General features: G+C 38.3%; 1 protein-coding gene across 3 annotated transcripts in view; it reads left to right on the forward strand.

Annotated features, from left to right (window-relative positions):
- Nucleotides 1-5,400: 5,400 nt before the first annotated feature.
- LOC139694843 (uncharacterized) overlaps nt 5,401-22,929 on the forward strand; it is a 257,773-nt gene continuing 240,244 nt past the window's right edge. Inside the window, exons 1-9 of one of the 3 annotated variants that reach the window (XM_071593364.1) lie at nt 5,401-5,757; nt 6,844-7,005; nt 10,961-11,026; nt 11,676-11,744; nt 11,835-11,927; nt 14,685-14,798; nt 14,963-15,079; nt 19,712-19,843; nt 22,076-22,156. In XM_071593364.1, the coding sequence (XP_071449465.1) occupies nt 5,629-5,757; nt 6,844-7,005; nt 10,961-11,026; nt 11,676-11,744; nt 11,835-11,927; nt 14,685-14,798; nt 14,963-15,079; nt 19,712-19,843; nt 22,076-22,156 (963 nt within the window). In that variant the 5' untranslated portion in view covers nt 5,401-5,628. Of the gene's footprint in view, nt 5,758-6,843; nt 7,006-10,960; nt 11,027-11,675; nt 11,745-11,834; nt 11,928-14,684; nt 14,799-14,962; nt 15,080-19,711; nt 19,844-21,595; nt 21,682-22,075; nt 22,157-22,929 lie in introns of those variants that run through there. The other 2 variants (XM_071593365.1, XM_071593363.1) reach the window with 2 other exon arrangements.

Below are 22,929 nucleotides of genomic sequence, written 5' to 3' on the forward strand. Positions count from 1 at the left end.
GAGACATCACTGGGAAGTTGTGGACAATAAGGCATGATTCGACGAGAAAACTAAAAAGTCTAACTGCTGAGGACTTCAAAGGGTGCTTTAAACAGAGGAAAAGAAGATGGAATAAGTATATGGCAATGAATGGAGAGTACTTTGAACGGGACAAAATCGATGTAGACAAAATTTTGCAAAATAAAGTTTTTATGGCCTCAATTCACGTATTTATTGGACAGACCTCATAGATGAGAATAGCTAAGGTCCAAGCTTACTAAACTTCAAGATAGAAAGGCATTGGGATAACTGAAATCAAATAAGGCCATTTGGGAAAACAATATTCCCATTTCAACAACTCCAAATTTTAGGAAAAGGTGAGGAAAAAGTTCTTATGGACTAATTTGTGGAATTTATGAGGAAGGAATTGGGCTGGAAAATTTTATCAGATCAGTGATAGTTCCTTTTTCAAAAAAGGTGAAGGCTATATCATGTCCGGACAACAGAACAATAAGTTTGATTTCGCAGGCAGCTTAAGTGGTTCTCAGGATCATTTATAAGGGAATGGAAAGCAGCGAAAATAATTACTCAGGGTTGATGTTTCTTTTCAGGAGACACAAGTAATACCATAGCAGTAATGAGATTTCTAATTCAGAGGAATAAACAATACAATCAGGATGTGTTTTTTCTGTTCCGTAGACTTTGAAAAGACATTAGATAGAGTGAATTGGGTAGAATTCTCTCCCCCTTTGCCTCCCCCACCTCCAGCTGGGTTTGCTAATGACCAAGCTCTAGTTTGTCAGCCAGCCAAGGGGTTGCTGAGTGAATTGGAAATTCAGTGCAATAGATATGGGAAGATAATCGATATAAATAAAACAAAGTTTCTGCAATTTTCCAGAAAGAGAAAGGCTAAACTTAGCATTTAAATAGGAGGGCAAAAACTGAAGCAGGTGGAACAGTTTATGTATCTTGGACGTGGTTTGGACCAACACGGTCAAAGCAGTAGGGACGTAAGAAGAAAATTGCACTAGGAAAGAGGCTTTCACAAGGTGGAGGGAGTTGATGCCACGGACGTTGAGTAAGGATGTTAAGAAAAGACTTGTAAAATCTTCGTTATGGAGCGTAGTTACCTATGGCATGGAAACATGGTCACTGAAGCAGGAGGATAGGAATACATTGATGACTTTTGAAATGTGAGGGTGAAGAAGGTCAAATGGACCAAAAGGAAAACAAACGAAGAAGCGCTAGGTGTGGTGGGCAAGGAGAGCGGATTGTTGAGAGAAATCATGAGAAGGCAGGAAACATGGATGAAGGGCATATTGATTGGAAGTAGGATGCTGAAGACTGCGTTAGAGGGGAGTATGCTGGGCAAATGAGGAAAGGGCAGGAATACAACAGGGATGTTGGACGGGATGAATGAAGAACACAGAGATAAAAAAGGGACTTATTGTAGAGTAGGATGTTGGGTTGTATTTTATTAGGAGTAGCAAAATAATTGTTTGGTAGTTGTGCCCATCCAAAACCTTCATTAACCGGTAAATTATCTAATACTAATAATTCTTAAAACACATCCCTTCTGATTACATCATCCAGAGCTACACATTTCCCCAGCATTTCTTGTTCCTTCGAAGGCCGTAACCATAGAAATTTGCGAATAGGGTTGAAAACCGTTGTTCCTTCTCTTGGATTTTTTGTATTTGCCCCTCAATTTCGGTAATATATAGATGCCCTTATTCATTCAATATATCAAATTTCAGGCCACCTCTCGACGATAAATAGTTAGACCCTGTGTGGTGATGAATCTTCTCTCGCTGGCAGGGAATGCATGCGCGTGTCCATGCACGGCAATCCTTGCGCATCGAGGGCCACACAAACCGTTCTGCAATCAACCTAGTGGAAGCCCATATTCCTGGGTGTGACAAGCAATGCAGCGAGTCAAAGATTGGCTTCCGGAAGGGTTCAGTTACATAAGGGTGGACTGACGGCGTCGACACGTCACAATATACATGAAATTCACACTCGGGAACACGCATCATTTTCAACCGGAGGAAATCGTTGGGCTGTTTGAGCTCTTCCGTCCTCAGCCTGAGAACGCGCAGGGGCAAGATAATCCATGGCGCCACTCAACTTCTACTCTTACAAGGGCGTCGACGACTACGTTTTCGCTGCCCGACAGATGACGGATGTCGCTGGAGAACTGGGCTATGTGATTTAGATTAGGAGAACTTTTCTGGATCAGGGGTTTATGGTCAGTAAAAATTGTGAATCCACGACCCTCGAGTATATGCCGAAAATATTTAACTGATTCATCCACGGCAAGCAGTTCCCTGTCGTACGGGCTGTACTTTTGCTGCGTCGAAGTGAGTCTACGGGTAAAGATACCGAGTGGCTGCCAACCGTTGTTCATACTCTGCTGTAAAACCCCACCCAACGAGGTGTCCGACGCGTCCGTAAATAGGCCTAAGGGAAGAGAGACGTCTGGGTGCGGTGGAAACGTTGCTTGCGCGAGGGCGTCTTTACATTCATTGAACGCGCGATCCAAGCCGTCATTCCACCGCACAGGTTCATTCCCTTTAACCCAACCCCTTTAGGACATCATTTAGGGGTAGTTGGATTGCCGCAGCCTTCGGTATGAGCCGCCTATTAAAGTTAATCATGCCCAAGAATTGGTGGTTTTTTTTACAGTTTCCGGGACAGGAAAGCAGTTAATCGTTTCTACTTTCGCCGTCGTCGGCTGAACCCCGGATGCACTGACACAGTAGCCTAAGAAGGGCACTTCCGGCCTACCTAGCACGCATTTGGCGGGATTCACCAACACTCCCTACTTCCTCAAATAGTTCACGTAGCTGGCGCTCGTGTTCTTTAACGTCCGTCGAGGCAACTAAAATATCGCCCAAACATGCGTACAAGTGGTTCAAACCCCTTAACACCTAATCGATGAACCTTTGAAATGTTTGAGCTGAGTTTCTCAGGCCAAACGGCATACACGGAAATTCTGAGTCCGAATGGCGTGATGATTTGATGGTTTTTGAAATGTCTTCGGGGCGCACAGGTATTTGGTGGTACGCACGTACGAGGTCAAGCGCGAAATTACTGGCCAGATTGTGTGTAAAGTCGGCGATATGAGGCACCGGGTAGCGGTCGGGGATGATCCGCGCGTTGAGACCGAGATAAACCCCGGAGGGACGCCACCTGCCATCCTTCTTCGGCATTAGATGCAGAGCCGAGGCCTAACTACTGTCCGACCGCAGGACCGTACCGTTGCGTAGCATCTCGTGGAACTCCTTTTTGGCGATGACGAGCTTATCTGGTGCTAGTCGCCGGGGGGTCCGGACATCACATTGAGGTAATGCATGGTCATGTGTCGGTACTCCCTCGGCATGCCAGCCGGGCGAGTGATCTCAGAGAATTCGGCCAGAACCGCATGAAATCAGATGATTCGATTTGTCTTCTCCTGCGGGACCGAACACGGCACAATGCGACAGCCCGCGCCGAATGACGTGATCCCATCAGTTATTCGCTGTCGGCGGACGTCCACTAAAAGGCTCTAAAATTACAGGAAGCCCACGCCAATGATGGTCCTATCGACATCCGCCACAACGAAGCGCCAGCGGAAGTTCCGCTTTACGCCTAAACTCAAGGCTAAGCCTAACCACCCGTAGGTCTTTATCACTGTCCCGTTCGCGATAAATAGCTGGTAGATAGAAAGTGGTTTTCGTCCCTTCACCAGCGATCGCGGGTAAACATAAAGATTGTAACCGATGTCGACCAGGAATTCTGTTCTAGTCAACGAGTCCACAACATACAGGCGGCGGGGCTGGGAGCAGCGCGCGTCGGCCGCAATTACGCTCTGCCCTCGTGGTTTTCCGTCTTATAGGCGCACGGGGAACGGCACTTCGTCGCGCGAGCATCAAAAGTAACATGGCACCAGCACCACTTTGCATCTGAAGGCGCGGCAGGGCTGCGGACACGCCGCTGTCAGCTTTAGGAACGTTTCCATCCGCGAAAATCCGGACAAGAAGCAGTCAACGCGGCCACCTGTCGTGTCAGGGCCGCTTTCTGCCTTCGAAGTTCCTCCTCTTCGAAATGCGGCGTGACGCTGGCGACTTGCGGCACCTCGTCGCCCCAATGGAACATTGGTTATTTCTTCTAGAGAGTTCACGTTTACCCATCGAAAAAACAAGAACCTAATTAATGCGAGGAGGGAAAAGGCGGAGCTTTTCTTAAGCAAGAAAAATTTTGCGTCTTCCGCATGAATGTGGTTTAATTCTTGTAATAACTTAATTTTATTAAGTTATTGGCCACAGATATTTGAAATATATAGCTAAGAACATATTTCTCTGTTTGGTGCTTCATTTTATGACCAAGAGCATCGTCTTTGTCATTCATGCCTCGTTTGTGTGCTTTTTAAATCTTATTTTGCTATATTAACCTGACGAAAAATAATCTTGAAGCGTAATGCTGTGTTTGGAGAGTGTAAGCATTTAGTAATACCCTTAGTAAAAGTATAGCTGTTTGCATGAATCCAACTGGGTGACCATAGGTCGTTCGCCAAACCCTTACAAAAGGTGTCGCCTTTTCACTGCGTAACCCCACAAAGCAATTAAACGAACAAATAATGAAAAATCTCCGACAAAGACTAATACCTTTGTCGGCGCTTTGTAGCATAAATATTTAATTGACACTCAGCTTAACTTAAAAATATGAAATATTTAGCCAGAAAAGTACGCATAAATATAAATGAACTAACTACACACGACACAAAGCATATCTTAAAACAATTATTGACAATGATTAATGACCGAAAATATATACTGGAGTAAATACCGTATAAGATAAAGAGTTTAAATTTTGTGAAATGCTATGCTATCTAACCTGATAATTAAAGTAAAACATATAAAACGGATAATTTATAGAGTTAAACATTGTCCGATAAGAGAAAAATACCAACATATTTTCATTTGGATATCACCTGTTTATTCCGTATCCTTTGCTACATAGATGGCAATAATACTGCGTAGCGTGTCCAAAACAAAGCGCCTTTTCATTAGGCGGCTAACATTTAAGCACATCGCTACACTCTTAGTAGATCCACAATCTTTCTGTCCACCCCCGAAAAGGAGATAGTTCCTAAAACGGGGATTCCGAATCGTAAATGATTTTCTTACTTTACTACAGTTACTATTATTTCTTCTGCCTTTATTAAGTTTGCAGAATAGAACAACCTTACGAATGAACTGAATTAGGCACCTAAACGCATGTACCCCACTGCCTTTCCACGAGGATGTAGCTTTATTCGTGTTCCAATCTTTTTAATTCGTACGGCGGGCATTACTTTCCTCATTCTTCTCGGGAGCTAACAGGCGTCCGAACAAATGCATCCTCGCAAGCGTGTGTGAAAATGGCGGAAAGTACATAAACGCGGCGGGAAGTACATTTACTTGGGAAATGAATCAATTTGGGCCGTCTGAACATAGTCTCGGAGATTGATCTTAAAATTAGTACTTAGGTTGTTCTGAACGGATGGATTTATTTGGTGATTCGACATTGGCACGAGTTCGCTTTTTTAATTAGAAGTATGACCATATCGCTGTGAAGAGAATGTACTAAACTGTGTAAAATTTTTATTTGGCTCTCAATAAGCTGACAATGGAAGATGACAAGAGATTCACTGTTTGTCGGCTTTGCTTGTGTCCTAGTGAGTTGTTGATTAATGTCTATGAACGTCATGATGGATACACTCCGGCCGATGTCATCTCTGAATTGCTGGAATTTGAAGTGAGTAGCAAGCGTAATTGTTAACTTCTTTTTCATCATGCAAATCATTGACCGTGTTCTTAGATTGTATATGGCTATCGTTTCATTTCCAAATGACCACAAATGACCCCCATAGCAATCCAAATTTCACTTTCCACACGACTCCCAAATGAGTACTAATTTTCCTAATCTGTTAATTGGTGAAAACGTTTTCCCCAAAACATTTGGAGTACCTCTCTGGGAGAAGTTAATTGTTACCACACTTTCCAGAAATATTTGATTTCACCTAGAACACATTAGTGGTAGTTGCCTAATCTGAGATGAAAACTTTCTACCTAGACCATGATTTATTTATTTGTTTCATGGCAGTCGTATGATGTACAATGTAACTAAATATTACACTGCTTTATGACCACAATCACAACGTAAGCTGTTAATTCATTGTAAATTTAATTCAGTTAAGTGTAATATTTAACATTAGGTATTAGTGAAAAGGGAGAAATGCATAATTGAGAAAGGAGGATATTTGGAGTAAGTTATGGGTACAAATTGGTTGGAAGCCAATTCGTTGACGGGCTACACTTTTCTCTGGACGAGTTTATTCTTTCTAATAGACATCCTCTCAAGGGGCATATTCTTGTATATTGATTTCTGTGAATGGGAAAGTGGTGAAGGTAATGAAATAGTAATAACAATCTGTGAAATTTGTTAAATAGGTGTAGAATATTTTCTAACTGCAATAACGAGGGAATGCAGCAAATTTTTTGTGTGCTACTGTTACTGTGCTAGTAATTTATCAACCATGGCAGTAATCCTTATGGGTGAGTCATTCTTTGAAGAAATCAGGTTTCATTCTAAATGATCAAGTGGTAGTTTGGCCCAAAAAGTTAATAGAAGATTTAAGTTAATATAAAACTTTTAGTGCAAATGTATTTTCATTCAAAGTTGAACTATTTGAGTCGAGTCAGGTGTACCATATTTGACAAATGAAATGCTTTTTATGGGGTTCACTAAGGATGTCTTTGTAAATGTATATTGATTAGTCTGGTTCAATTGTGGAAGAAATATACATTTTTAAAGTCTATAACTGACATTTTAAAATTACAGGTGTCAACCAGAGACATATACCCTCAATGTGTTTGTGAGATATGCATGAGAAAACTGAAGGACTTCAAGGTATTCAAAGAACTCTGTAAGGTCTTTAAGGCATCAATAGACCGTGCATATGCTGCCAGACGTGTTTGTCCTTCTGAAAGCACTCCAATTGTGGTAAGGAAAATATTGTGATTCGGCTTATTGATACGTTTCAGGTCACTTGGTACACCATCTGTGCTCTTGGGTTGGGGTCCTCCCAAGTTAGGCATATGTGGATTGTCTTTGGTACAATTTTTTAATGGTAGAGCAAATTAAGGTTTGCACATGCTGGGCAAGGACGTAGCCATATTGATAAACTGATTCCACGTAAATCACTGAAATTAAGCAATGACGGGTTTGTGCGGACTCTGGATGGGTGACCTCCATGCTATTGCAGTGGTGTGCTTGTCCCCTGTCGGTATCTGGAAGCCAGGTTAAACCTGGGTTGGCACAATGGACCAAGAGATCTTATTGCCCAGGGTTACTGTCAGTTGGTGGAACATCTAGGGGTTATGGAGGGATATGTAGGGGAGATGATGTTGTAGTCATATGATTTCATAGTCATGTATCATTTATTGCTGATCCTCTATCCATTTTAATTAATATTTGTTTACAATCTGTTGTCTTCCCTAAAGTCATGAAATATGAGTCGTTCCCATCTACATAAAGGGTGAAAAATGCAACCCCTCAGAGCCCTAACGATCATACCTGATTTTGGTAAATTTTTTGAAAATCATGATGAAATTACAGTTAACGATTTCCTGGGAAGCAATAACCTGCTAAGTTCCTTTCAAAATGGCTTTTGCTCAGGTAGCACTATAACATAGACTTTACATCATGTTATCAGCATCATACTAAATGTTTTCGATAATTAGTCCAACCTTTCATTGGTACTATGTGACTTGACTAAGGGTTTTAATTGTGGTTACCATCCAGTTCTTTTGGATAAACTAAAGTATCATGGATTTAATGAAGCAGGACTCACATCATTTCAGTCTTAGCTATTGGGATGCTCGTAGTGTGTTGCACTAGATGTTTTGCAGTTTTTCTTGCTCCTAGTACAATATGGTGTCCCTCAGGGCTCAGTTCTTAGTCTCAACCTCCAATGCTATTTTTTATGAGACTTAAGGATCTTCCCTGTAACATTGCAACCAGTTATTTCTTGTGTGCAGATGATGCAACCTTTATACACTAAGACCCTAAAATACAGGAATCAACAGATATGGTTGATACCCCTTAATTTCAGCCACTGAATGGTGTTAGGTAAATGGTTTCATACTTAATTTAGAGTAAATGAACACTCTGACAATAGCCAGAAAAATATACCTAAAGAAGATAACCTGGTAAAATTATTGGATTTCCATCTTGACTCCAAACTGAGCTAGAGTTCACATATCATTGTTACCAGCAGAATATTATCAAAGGCATTATATATCTACTGTATGGTAATCCCTGCAGAGCACCTAATATCCATTTACGATGCCTTTTTTTAACAGTCATCTTTATTATGGCCTGGAAATCCGGGGGCTATGCTAGGTGTGTAAAATGTCTTTTTCCTGCAAAAAAAGCCACCAGGATAACTACTTAACCTCTGTAACAGAACACTGCTTGCCATTATTTATTAGAATGAATATTCTGACTGTCTATAGCATGTATATCTATAAAATATGGATTCATGTGAAAGATAACTTACATTTGTTTCCCACAACATGTGAAATATATGATTATAACGTCAGAATAAAATATCATCTCTCCAGGATTTACTGTAGGTTAATCAAATCGCAGCATTATTTAAATCACTTTGGTAAAAAAATCAATTTTATTTAATTATATATTAATTATAGTATTAATTATCAATTTTTAATTTGAATGGTGGGAGACCAATGAAAGGCGGCATGCAACGACTGTTCCTCAGTGAGGAAGCTGCATAGGCATCTAACCCCAGTGGGGCAGCCATTGAGTAGTTGTGTCACGTTAAAAACACTGTTGAAGAAGGCAACAGGAAACCACCTCATTTATGTGTCCGAAGTCTATTTAGAGTGGACACCATAGTGTAAATGTGTCCTGGCAACCACGAAAATCAGCTGTTTGTCATGCCCAGCAGTTGGAGAGGCAAGGCTTTTGCCGCCGTCATCTCACGAAATCCTTGCAGAGCTAAATCGACATCAGCAGCTTAGAAGACTAAATTAGTTATAATAGGAACTTGGAATGGTAGGACAATGTTGAGGATGGGGAAATTAGAGAATATTAATTCAGAGAGGAAATACGAGATGGAAGGATGGTGGGGATTACGGGAGTGAGAGTTATAGAGTAATATACTTTACATCTTAGGGGAAGAGAGCCAACAAGAGGTGGCAATCAAATAAAAATGAAAAGGTAAGAAGAAGCATGGTAACCATCGAGCAAGTGACTGATAGAATATTGTTTATCAACCATTGACTAATAGAATGTTATTAGTCCTTAAGATTTTAGTGATTAAAATGGTTTCTCAATAGCTTGGATTAGCAAACTCTTTGTAATAGCAATTTGTCAATAGCTTGCTTGTGGAATCACTTCCTTGACATCACACACTCAGGAATCAACAAGTTCATTTCAAGTAAATTTATACAAGATAACAGAACCTAAACGATACAATATGGATGTTGAAAATCATTTAGACATCAAAGGTTATGTCATGGTAAGATGAAAAATCTAAAAACAATATCTTTAGCGGCAAAAGGAATGAGATTGCCTGTGATTATAAGATATACAGGATGAATGCCAAGAATGAATTTCTGAAAGCATTGAGTGAATTCAAAAGGAAAGGATTAACCGTAAATTTCTTAGGATGGGATAGAACATTTGCTGAAATATACGAGGGTCATCCGGAAAGTAGTACCCGTTCGTGCCGCATGAAGTGCTGACGATGCGAGTAGCCGCTGGACGAGGTCAGATAGCTTCAGTGGCTTGTCTGCCTTCTCTGAGCCAAGTTGCGTGACGCTAGCATTGCCTGTGTTGTTTCTGTGATTGTTTACAATGTTTAAAAAAATTGAGAACGCCGCCAGTTGTGAAGTGAGGGCAGTGATTAAATTCCTCAATGCAAGAAACGTTCGCCCATGTGATATTCATCGCCAATTAAAGGAGGTGTATGGAGACAATGTAATGGACGAGTCGTCTGTTCGGCGGTGGTGTCGCAACTTCAACATGGGGAGGGGGAACACACACGACGATGAGCGTTCGGGGAGACCGTCTGTCATTACAGACCAACTGGTGAGCTCAGTTGACGAATTCGTGAGGAACGATCGGCGCGTCACAATTGATGACATCTGTGAGCATTTTCCCAATGTTTCTCGAACAATTGTTCATGAAATTGTTAAACACCATCTGCATTATGCAAAAATTTGTGCAAGATGGGTCCCTCGCGTATCTCAATGAGCTGGCGGCGAAGGACTATGCAGCAGGAATACAGAAACTTGTCACACGTTATGACAAATGCCTTAATTTGCTTGGAGATTATGTTGAGAAGTAGTTTAAAGTATCCTCTTTCAAATAAAATTTTTTATGTTTGTTAATATTTACTTTTGTGTCTTTATTTCACGAACGGGTACTACTTTCCGGATGACCCTCGTATTTACCCTAACAATTCCTCTAGGCCCAATGAAATGCCAGCCTATATATTTAAGGAGCTAGCATCAGTGCTGTATCTAGAAATCATATTAAAGAAGTCCCTAGTGGAAAACATTGTCCCCAGTGATTGGAAAACAGCTAATGTAACATCTATATTTAAAAACTGAATCTAGGAGGAGCCGAACAATCACAGACTTACTTCCCATACATCCATATCATACAAGGTCATGGAACATACAGTCGCTAATTTGATAGTGGGCTTGAGACACCCTGATAGTCAGGAGTTGCTAAAGAATAACCAAAACGGTTTTCAAAAGGGTAAATCATGTGAGAGACAACTTGTGTTATCGCTCTTAGGAGTGTTTTTGTTTATGATATCCTTATAAATTGAGTCATTAAGTTATAATAAAGTAATTTCAGAAATCACATGTATCATATTGTGTATGTTTATCTGACTACTCATGGCATGTAATTACTATTTCAGGCTGAACTAAGTCCTGTACCTTGTGGCATTGAGAAAATCCTTCCTACAGGAGGTGCTGTGGAATATGTATGTAAAATAAACAATTATTGCTGAATGACATGTGTTAATATTTTATTAATAATATTCTTATAAACTCGATGGTTTCAGGCTTCACTTTGTGGAGCCCCATTCTAATAAATCAAAAGAGAGATGGTACTTTTTTCCACACTTTATTTTTTTTACGGCATACCTAACCAAGCTTCCACTTAGCCTACATCCACCCCACCCCTCCCTTTGAGTCACCCACGCCCAGTACCACGCTCCCTCTCACACCACCCCTTCCCCCTTTACCATTGCCTCTTTCCCCTTCCTTTCCAAATTATATATTCTGGAACTCACTGAATCTATGTACCTTATGATGTCGCCTATGCGACGAAACCGGTCGACTTAAAAATAAAGTGTGGAAAAAAGTACCATCTCTCTTTTGATTTATTAATAATATTCTTGGCTGATAGTTATAATTAGATGAAATACTTAATATATGATCAGTTGCATTGTTTAAGTAAAACACACCATTTTATAGTATTCCATGGTTTTTCTTTTTCCCCTTCACGAATTCATTATTTTTCCTGCCTTATATATAGTTTGGGTTTTTAGTATTTGAAAACTATATTGAATGTTTCTTAATTTCTTCTCTCACTGGTTCCCAAATTTTTATACACCTATTTGTAATCAGGTTTCAGAGGAAGCCAAAGCTAACAACGATGAAGTGATTGTTCCTGATGATCCCATGGACATTCCACTGGTAATTAACCATCAATTATCATTAAATGGAGAATGTTGAGTTTTATTTGTTCTGTCTTTTTTGATCTTATGGCATTTCCGTCTATTTCAGTCTGTGAAGAATTGTAGTGTGAAATTATTGAATATTTCCTGTGTGGATGATAAGCAAATAATTACACTTGACATGAATCCACATCCTGAGGAGGTAAGCATAATCTTTTGTCATTAAGTTATTATAGAGTAGAATATTGGTTAACCAAGTCCTGAGTTATCAAGGATCCATATCATCCAAGGTGAAGATTTACCTAATCAAGTGGGCATGTGCATAGTACATCAATACCTTTTGATTTTACTGCATCCAGCTGGTTCACCTCAGGCAAGCCTACCCCAGACATGGGTAATAGTTTCAATAGTTATGTACCATGAGGTTCACGGCACTATTGTTATTCATTCTGAAAGTGACACCATGTTTACAATGTCAATTTTTACAAGAATCAAATTACACCACCATTGCCCAAAAGTCTTTTTGTTATTAGGTCATTAGGTACTGTGATTTGCTTTCTAGCACATGCAATATTGGTTATAGAGTGAAAAAGTTTTCGATTTTGCTCCAAGATGGTAAAGGCAGTAGGGACATAAGTAGAAGAATTGCATTAAGCAAAGGACCTATCCCAAGGAGTAAGAATTCGATGACAGGGTGTTTAGTCAGGATGTTAATAAAAGACTCATTAATGTGATGTGAAGCTTGGTTTTGTAATACTGTATACATTATCATAGAAGCAGGATGATAGGACTAGATTGGAAACTTTTGAAATGTGGGTGTGGAGGAGGATGTAGAAGGTGATGTGGACAGAAAGGAAAGCAAATGAGGAAGTCATAGGTATGGTGGGGAAAGAGAGGGGATTGCTGGGAGAAATCATAAGGAGACAGGAAAGGTAGACGCAGAGCTTTGATTGGGAAAGGGATATTGAAGACTATGATAGAGGGGAGAAGGTTAGGAAAGCAAGGAAGGGGTTGGAACAGAATGGGCCTGTTGAATGGAAGGAAGGAAATTTGAACGATGAAGATGGTGTTATTATATGGTCAGATTGAATACAAGGTTGTAGTTTTTTAGAAGAGGTAAAGAAATGTATAGTTGCATTTTGTACCATCTTTGCTTTAAATGGTAAAATGCTATAAATAATTAAATTTTTTGAATTTTTATTTCATTCTTTTGAAAGTGTATAAGCTTGCCATGTAAGGATGAGCATAAAAGAGTGAAAAGAAGGTTGCTGTTTTGCCCAGAGAGATAAACTAGGATTTAATAAAGCATGTGGATAAGGGGGAAGCATTGAACACAGGCCAAAGGTAGGCCGGGATAATTTGAAAAATTCTGTTAAAAATACTTCTGTTAATTGGTAGGAAAATGCTGAAAAGTTGTCCATTGCATGAAGCATGCCACAGGTTATTAAATGTGTGAGAAAAAAATTGAAAATATAATTCAGGTGGGGTAGTGTAGTTGATACTGTCGAAAACATATCACTCAATAAGTAAAAGCATCTTGTGCTACACATTTCAAAGTCTGAATTCACTGTTTAGGGGTGTATTTTTATCATAATACTCGGAGAAAGTTTTATTAAGGTGAGATGCTTAAGCATAGTATGGCAGTATTCATTCTCCATGTCATCATGCAGACAACCCATCATGTTGCCTGTTGCTTAAATTTTCTCTTCCTTATAACGTAATGCTAAAATAATATATTTCTCTTATATTGGTGGGACACCATGAGAATTATGATCCAGTTGCTCATTTATCAATTAAGGCAAGCATAAAAATCTAGTATCTATTGTATGAAAAATACCTGTAAATTGATTTTGAAGCCTTGTCTTGAAAAGAGGAAAATGGAATGCTGGAGCAAGCAAAGTTTGTAATGAAGTATCCAAAATACATTTTACTCTGAATTCATCTTATATTTAACATTTTTAATCCGAAAGAAAAATATCAATACATATGTAATTCAGTGAAAAAACAAATTTGTCGTAATTTAATGCAGTATGAATATCCTGGGGAAGTGATAGTCCATAGGGTAGAGCATTGGGCTTCTGACTAAAGGCCCCGGTTTCAATTCCTGGGATTTCCTCTGGGAACCTTCAGCTTTGACCTGGCCGTTTTTGGGTTACATATCCTTGTGGTAAACCATAGGTGGTACAGAGAAATGTACCAGTCCCTTAACCTGCTTCCTTTGATTTCACCCAGTAATCTTCCTCCTGTAGCATGATCCTATCTTCAATGCTCTTTTACCTTTTCTATTCTTATTCACACTGGAATCTCAAAGGCCTCAAATTTATGCTTATCATCAAATTTCTAGCCTAAACAAAAAAATTCTTCGTATCCAAATTTTCATTAGTTTTTCCAAACATCCTTACTGTACTCTGTATTATTACTCTCTCTCTCTCTCTCATTAATTCTCTCCTCCTTATGAAAGCTTCTTTCCTTAATGCAATTCTTCTTCTTACATCTCAACTACATTGATCATCTTGGTCCAAAATACTCTATGATATGTAAACTGTTCCTTCTGCTCTGGTTTATGACCCCCAATCCAACTTTTACACTTTCTTATTTTCTTCCTCTCTTAACATTCATAGCCCTTGTTTTGTTAAATTGATCCTAATACTTTTCTCTCACAAATATTTTTTAATGCTCTGTTCAGTGATTGCTACCCCTTGGCTGAATGGCCAACTAAATGTTGATCATCCACAAATATAATTGATTATATATATTCATCACCTACTTGCTCTTCTGCCTCCAGCTCTTTCTATGTCTTCCTAACCATTACCTCGTCATGTGCATTGAAAATCATGGGTAATAATGGACAACTCTTTCTGTGCTAATACTTCACTAATTGTATTATGACCCTATGTAATGAATTCCAACGTGTATGATGAATGGATATTCAATATAATTTGTGTTATGTTTTTTCCAGCTTCATGGTGATAATGCAGCAACTGAAGAAATCAAGGAAAAGTTTTCGTGTGATGATAATGGAGTGTGCGTCAAGGAAGAAGATGATTCAAGCAGCGAGGATTATAGCACGATGGTAATTTATTGCAGCAAACTAGGAATATTTTTGGCAGTACACAAGTAATTTGTTTATCTATAGTCTATTTGATGTTGCTCAGTGAATCATCTATGGTGCTCTTGCTAGAAGCATGTGCATCTTAGCCAATTGTGCTCTTGAAGCAAAGTTGAATTCAATTTCAGGATGAAGAGGGAGACACATGTAGAGCAGATGAAGAGAATGTTGAAAATGGGAAGCAAATCCACAAAGGGGAACAGTTGCCTGTCAAAACTCATGTTGTCCTGCAAGGAAATTCAGTTGTGAGTTATGAATTGGTCACAATATCTGAAGTTCAATGTTTCTGTGATTTATCAAAAAATAATTTGGGGAAATGATTACAACAAATCACAAATGAATATATTTGACAATATGTTGCATGCTCTTCCTAGTTATCTCTAAGTTGTTCATTTGAGTCATCCTGGGGGTATGAATGCTGTAATTAGAGTTCTGTTTTTCACTTTCCTAAATTTCCATTTCACTAACCAAGCACTTACATCAAAATCGTAATTTGCATAATGAGCAAAACTATTGGTCCCTAAAATGACTTGCTTGACAAGCAACTCATCGTATAACAAGTGATGAGGAGAGAGTAATTCCTGAATGAATGTGCATCTGCTAATTCAGTTTGTGTTTAGCACTGGTTCCCTTAGCATCTTAGTATTGCTAGCGATCACATATTTTTCCAAACTTGTGTTCAGACAAATTATTAGTGATTTTTTTGTGGAAAGTTAAATATAATTTTGTGCATATTTTAAAAATGACCTTGAAGAAAAATCCATAGAAAATCATAAAAGAATAAAAATAACAGTTGGAAAAAATCATTGAAAATCAGGAAAAAGGCATTAGTGTGGCTGTTAGTCTAGCAAAGTGATCAAAGATTTGCATTTTCTACCAGAACAAGGACAATATTAAAGAGCTAGATGCTTCAAAGAGAGTAACAAGATTATCAACACTACAGGCACCTATTCTCAATGATATTGAAATGTTTCATCTCCAATGGGTAAACGAAAAGCAATTGCATTGCGACCCTATTGACAAGAGTATTATTTATGAAAAGTGTCACTGTCATCAAATTGACACTATGTTTATGACAGACAATATCCAATAGCACTAGTGTCAAGATACTTCTTAGTTGCTTTTGTGATGATGTTCTATTTTCCATCTTTATGAGGACACTGTTTATATATCCAACAGATTCAGGTGAGATGATGTGGAAGTTAATCATTATGAGAAAAACAAATTTGCACTTTTCCATAGATTTATTTGTAAGGTACAACATGTTTCAGTTCATTGAACCATCTTCAGGTACAAGATAAGATTCTCATTGTGATACATCATATTTATACCTAAAATATGCTGGAGGGCTTCTGATGATACATCACTCTTAGCTAATCATCTACTACAATCATCCCACTCATGTAACTTTAATCTGGAGATTCTCCCCTGCAAAAATAAGGCCAAAGACTTGATATTTTAGGGCAACTTGAAATTGTAAAACTAAATATAGAGTATAAATAAAGAGTGTTCTTTTCATGACAATATTTTTTAAACCACTCTTTTGTCTTCAGAATCCCATTTCTACAGTAAATAGTAAAACTCCCTCTCTCCTACTGACTCCACCCTCCACATATTTCCCATCTAACCACCCCATGCCCTCCACTCTCAGTAAGTGTCAAACAACCCCTCCCTGATAATGCCCCTCTTAGAATCACTTACATCTATACCTCATCCCTCAACTTGCCTCTATCCCTTCCATGTCCCCTTCCTGCTTAACCCTTCTTTATTCTTCCCTCCTTCCTACCGCCAGGATACCAGCTACCTGCCACCGCCTTCTCAAAAATGACCACAAGTGCTTAACCTCCCCTCCCCCCCAACTTTTTACCTCTACATTTTTTTAGTTTCTCTGTTTCTTTGAGTTTTCCATATTTCCCCTCTTTCTTCCTGTCTACCTTACTACTCATTCTTCTCTTCCTCCCCTTTCCTCAAACAGATATAAATATGATGTATCACAAGTTGAATCTTGTCTTCTACCTATTGATGGTTCAAAGAACTGAAACGTCTGGTACATTACCAAAAAATATGTGGAAAAGTGCAAATTTGGTTATCTCTATCTGTATCTTGTTTATTTGTCCAAAATTAGAGTATTTGGTTAAGACCCAAGCTTTAGTTATAAAAATCATTATATCCAATGGCCAGTTCCCCACATCGGTTAATATAAAAATCTACCATGTACCAACAGTATCTCCATTTCAGCAGCTGCCACCCTCCACATGCTAAATATCTCATCTTCTATATATTTTGTTGTATGCCCGTTTGTGTTTTTATTTATTCAAAACATTATTCACATACAGCAGTAGTGCCAATTTACAGAGAAAAATATAATAAAAATATGGAAGAGCCGTATAGCAAATATAAAATATAAATACGCTAACAGCATAACTATAAACAATGAGAACCAAACATTGACAGGGGAAATATTTAATTTGTTGACTGGTGGGATAAAGCTTAGGTGGTGAAATTGTTACATGATAAATTAAAAGGATAGACATTGTGAGGTAGTGAAGTTAGAAAAGAGGAAAAAGATATCCCAGGAGCTTAGTGAGAGATATCCTAGGAATAGGCAGATAGAGTAGGGAGTGGGTGCGGGTGGATCGAGTTGGTATCCTGAATTTGAAGATAGAAAGTAGTTCAGGGCAATCAACAGTCAAATTTAGGGTGTTGTGGAGGAGTTTTAAATCAGCTTTAAGTCTGCGGTTTTGGGGGTTAGAAATGAATAAAGAAGACAGAACAGCATTTGAGGACATTGTTGAAATGTGGGACTCAGTGACTGACTATTTTGTCAAAGAAGTGAGAGATGCAATCTAGGAATTTAAATTGGGGCTGAGGTGGTCCAAATTGGGGAGCAGTATGATACTATTGGAAGGACAATTGTTGCAAAGTACAAATGGAGTGCTATTGGATCTTTAATTTCTGTGAAGTGGTAAAGAAGGCCTAATAGGGACATTGCTTTATATTTTACAGTCTGAATGTGGTCAGGGTAATTTAGTTTATGTTTGGTTAAAATGCTCAGGTCTTTCGTAGTTGTTACTCTGTTTAAGGGAGTTGAGTTAATAGTGTAGTTGAATGTCGGTTTTTTTCAGAGCAACAGTCATGATGTGGCATTTTCCAGGGTTTAAGTTAAGCTTTCAGGTATCACACCACAGGGAAATTTGATTTATAGCAGAAGTATTATTAATTTGCTTGTAAATCTTGCAGTCATCAGCATAGAGAAGGGTATGAATTTGGGAGGAACTGAGCCGAGAAGGAAGATCATTAATGAATAAATTGAAAAGATATGGCCAAGGACACTGGCCTGAGGAAACTCCAGATGTCACGGACCAAGAGGAAGAAGCATCCGAGAGTATCACACGCTGGGTTCTGTTGGTGAGAAAGCTAGGAAGAAGGCCGAGGAACATACCATGCATGCCAAACTGTTGGCTGAGTTTATGAAGGAGGAGTTGATGATTGAGGATGTCGAAAGCCTTGGAGAAGTCAAGGTAGATGGCATGAAGTTGAATTGATTTGTCTATTGCCATGATGGTGTAGTGCTGAAAGACAGCAAGATTTTTCGGGCATGATCTTCCTGAGAAGAAACCTTGCTGCTGAGGAGATAAAAATGGAGAGGTGAAATAATAAATCCTGTTGAGAATAATATGCTCACTAACAGAAGACAGGATTGGAAGCAATCAGATAGAGTTTTAAACATCATTCTTGATACCTGTTTTATGTATTGACATGACGTTGGCGCATTTCCATTGAGGAGGGAAGGCTCCTATGGAAAAACAGCACACAATAGGGCTGAAGGTTGTGAGAGGGATAAGGCGCAATTACGAATAAATTTAGGGTTGAGACCATCAGGGCCAGGTGAGCGGTGGAAGGGTATTTTCCAGAGGTATTGAAAAGCTTCCCACGTCTCTGTCTGTATGTGGGATAAGGAATGATTTGAATTAGGAAGGACTGGTGCTTACAAGAGAGTGTGGTGGGAGTATGAATGCATTTACAAAATGTTCAATAAAATACTTGTCATTGGGATTGAGTGGGTGGCCGTTTGTGGGAGATTCCCAGCGAATGGATTAATTCAAATCACCCACAAGAATCGTAGGTCCTAGATTTATGGCCTGAAAGATGAGACAATTTTTCAGTGAACTAAATAATAAATTGAGATGGGTAACATACATAGCAAAGGAAGCATGGTGAAATACAAAGTATATGGAAAGTTGCAGAGGAAGGGTGAAATTGGTGCACTATACAAGAAGGTGAAAACCTTATCTGGAAGTTATAAGGGAAAATCTGTGTTAACAGTCAAAGATGATTTGGTTCAATCATAGTTGAAATAGAAAAGGTCAAAGAGAGATGGAAGAAATATATAGAAGAACCGTATGGTAAATAACGTAGGCCATCAAGGTTAGAAAATGAAAATGATGTGGACGAAGATAGCTTAGGTCCAGGCATACTCGACAAGGAGATAGAAAGGACATTAAGGGAGATGAAATCATAAAGGGCTGTAGGGTTAGACAGCATTCCTGTGGAACTAATAGAAGGTTTAGGAAAATGATGGAGGAAGTGTTTATGGACTGATATGTAACATCTACAGGAGGGAATCTAGATGGATGACTTTGTGAGACCAGTGTTAGTTCCTATTCCAAAAAAGGTAAAGGCTACATCATGTGAGGACTATGGAACAATAAGTTTGATTTCCCATACAGCTGAAAGGGTTCTCAGGATTATTAACAAAATGATGGAGAGCAGGCCAAATGATTATTAAGGGAATGATCAAATTGGATTCAGGAAGGGTAGAGACACATGAGGACTGGCAGCTTCTAATTGCATTGTATTTTTTTCTACTGTGTCAGGACACTCTGGTTTTAAACCAGGCCAGGAGAAATGTGGATGCACCACCTGCCTTGAAAACTACAGAGATTAAGGAGGCTTTGAGCCCCGAAGCACAAGATAGTGGTGGAGGTGCTCCAAGAACACGACAGAGGGTAAGTGAGGAAGGTTCCCATCATGCACTCACTTTCATATATTGTGACCTTCATAATTTCAGTTCCTTGATCCATGTGTAATAAATTCAAGTGAATTCATTTTATGAGGATAAGTCTATGAATAACCCGCAAAACTGGATAGAGGCAATAATAAGCAGAGTAACTTCTTGAAATTAATTTATGTTTTATACATATTCACCATTTACATTCGCACACTTATCCCATCCCTTTACGAGTCAATGCTAGCTGTCAACAAAGAAGTCTTTCTTTGCTGTTACAGTCAATGAGTAACCTCTTGGACTATGGCATCATCATTTTCAATATGTTGGCCATCAAAATAATTTTTTAGGGATCCGAAGCTCTCTTCTCTCAAAGCATTGAAGGGTCTTTTGCATAACGCATTTACATCTGTACTGCATAAGGTTATGGTGTGCTTTTATGCATGTGCTTTGAATTCATTAGTTATCAAAAGTGGAGAACATTTACCAATAGGTGATCATTATATTTATAAAAAATGCAAAAACCTTACGTTAGGTATATGCTTTTGGCATTTGGAGCCCTGGAAGTAGAATTAAAGTGTATTCAAGGCCATTCCTTTGTCTATGCATATCAATAATCATATTGATTGTTTAGTGTATTAAGGCTGTTATGTTGTTATATTAAGTTAAATTAAAATTGGAATAACTGCATGAGTTCAAAAGAGAAAAGATTGTTGTACTGGGAGTTCAAACTTGAAGATGGGAATAATGCTTCAGAACACAGAAATAGGGCAGTTGAAAGGCATTTTGGCCAGCATGGACTGCAAGCAAGCCAAGAATGGAGGAAGCAAGAAGTTAATTTAGTGAATGCAGATATGAGTAAAAAATTAAGGCTTGTATGCTTAAAAGGGCCAAAGCTCAAGGGACATATTAAGATGGATAAAACACAGGAAGAATGGAATTACTGTTTTAACAAAATTTATTTTAATTGAATTAGAAAATAATTGATAGGTATGTCTATTGCCAATTTTTTTCTGGGACAGCATTATGGTGCAAAGGAGTCGAGAAGAGAAATGGTTTCTACATGCATAATGGAACTACACTTGCATAGAACTACCCTTTGACTACAAAAGGAAGGTTATAGAATTCCACGGTAAAAATAACTGCATGTATGATGTTGAAAACAGTGATGACAAATATATAAGGGTGTCTATAATGAGTAAATATTTGTTTAGTTGCTAATTTTTTGTGTGAAAATTCTCTTTTCTTCCTTTAAAGCATTAAAATGAAAATACTATTTGGTCTGATCCAAGTATGTTCCCTCAATTCTAAAGTGAAAAATCATTGTGTATATTATGGGCTGGGAAATACGGTACTTGGTGTTTGTGATTTAAAATCAGAATAGTTTTCCTGGCAAATGAAGTTCTGCTTATTCATGGAGCTCCATTCAGCTCCCCTTGCTCTGCTATTCTCTTATTATTATTCTTATTTTCCAAATGCATTAATGGTATTGGAGAACATATGCTGGGTGTAATATTCTTTTAAGTTTTTTATGCTATAACTTGTATGGCAGTGTCAGGCATTTTCGCTCCCATGTGATCGTTTATACACATGCGCTTGTGGATGATTGCCTTTTAACTTCCGCTAACATACTTTCCCAAATTCACCTTTCTATTTTGTGGAAATTAAATTCAAACCAAGAGGAAATAGGTGAGCTTCAAGTCCTCTTTATTTTCAGATGGAATAGTGTGCCAAGTGATACTGAACCCCCAGCAGAAACCTCCACATCCAATTCTCATGGGCAGGATCTGTTTAAAATACATGTATTGCATCTGCAAAACTTGTGGCATGTAGATAAAAGTATGAATTATTTCATGTTGCAATACAATAGTATGAATACAATAGCTTGTCGTTTTATCAAATCATCAGTTAGAATATTTATTGAAATATTTTAATTATTTTTGACCATTTTCATGACAACTTACAAGCCAAATGTACATTTTGGCAGAATATAGCATTGCTGCCTTTTGTGAGCCCTTGCTGAGCCACCTGAAGTAAATGGATAAACTGTCCAGATTAGGAAGGTCTGGATCAGCAAGGGTTTACTGTGGCTTGAAAGAGGTCAAGATTTATTCTTAATCAAAATGAAGCTATATTCTATGTAAATGATATTATATTCAGTACACATGAAGTTAATGTCTTATGATAGCTGAAAAAACACTTATGATGTCTTCCATTCTGAATTCTTTTGCAGTTAACAAGGAGTATGGCTGCTGCTGCTGGCAAACAGAGTAAAGGGAAGGAAAACAAGCCATTGTACTGCGCGGATCCAGATGTAAGAAATATTTATTTTCCTATTCCATCATCCATTTATTTCTGTTGTGTTTTTATTATCTTACAAAACTGCATGCATGAACAACACTTTGGTTTAGATGACTAGAGCTTGTGGAAGTATGAAGTTTTGCACTATAATCTTTTGATCATTCTCAGGTTCTTAGGTTTTATTTTTTTCTCCATTTATTTATACACCTAATTGAATGAACATTGAATTGTTTCCATTCAGTGTTGCAATCATCTGCTAAGACTAAGTTAGTCACCATTGTTGTTGACTAAGAGCACTCTCTAACCAAATGAATTTGAATGGTGTTGTTTGACTGATTAGTTATTTATATATTTTATTGGTAATTACCCTTCTTTATGTTCCTGCTGCCAGCAATAGTAGTGGGAAATGCAAAAGATGATTGGATTAAATGTATCATCTTTGGAAAAAAACGCCTTTGAAGTTATTGTTTTAGATATCCATACTTTCCAAGGTTTTCTTAAATTTTATATTAAATGAATTAGCTTATGATAATGGTATTAATATACATTGTCCAATTGATAAATTTACATATTTTAGTGTAATAAAGTTTTACGATCTTTTTTGCAGTATGATTTCACTTTACAGACTCGACAGTTATTGTTTTATGACCTTTTCGAATTTAACCACTATTTTCACATAAAATAGATAATTAATAACGCATATGGAAAAACCTTTCTGTGCTCTTATTTCTCTTCTCAATTACCTGTTCACCATATCACATTAATGAGATTGCAGAATTAAACAGA

Source organism: Hetaerina americana, unplaced genomic scaffold (genome assembly GCF_022747635.1).
Source record: "Hetaerina americana unplaced genomic scaffold, ioHetAmer1.1.p SCAF_57, whole genome shotgun sequence".
Taxonomy (NCBI): domain Eukaryota; kingdom Metazoa; phylum Arthropoda; class Insecta; order Odonata; family Calopterygidae; genus Hetaerina; species Hetaerina americana.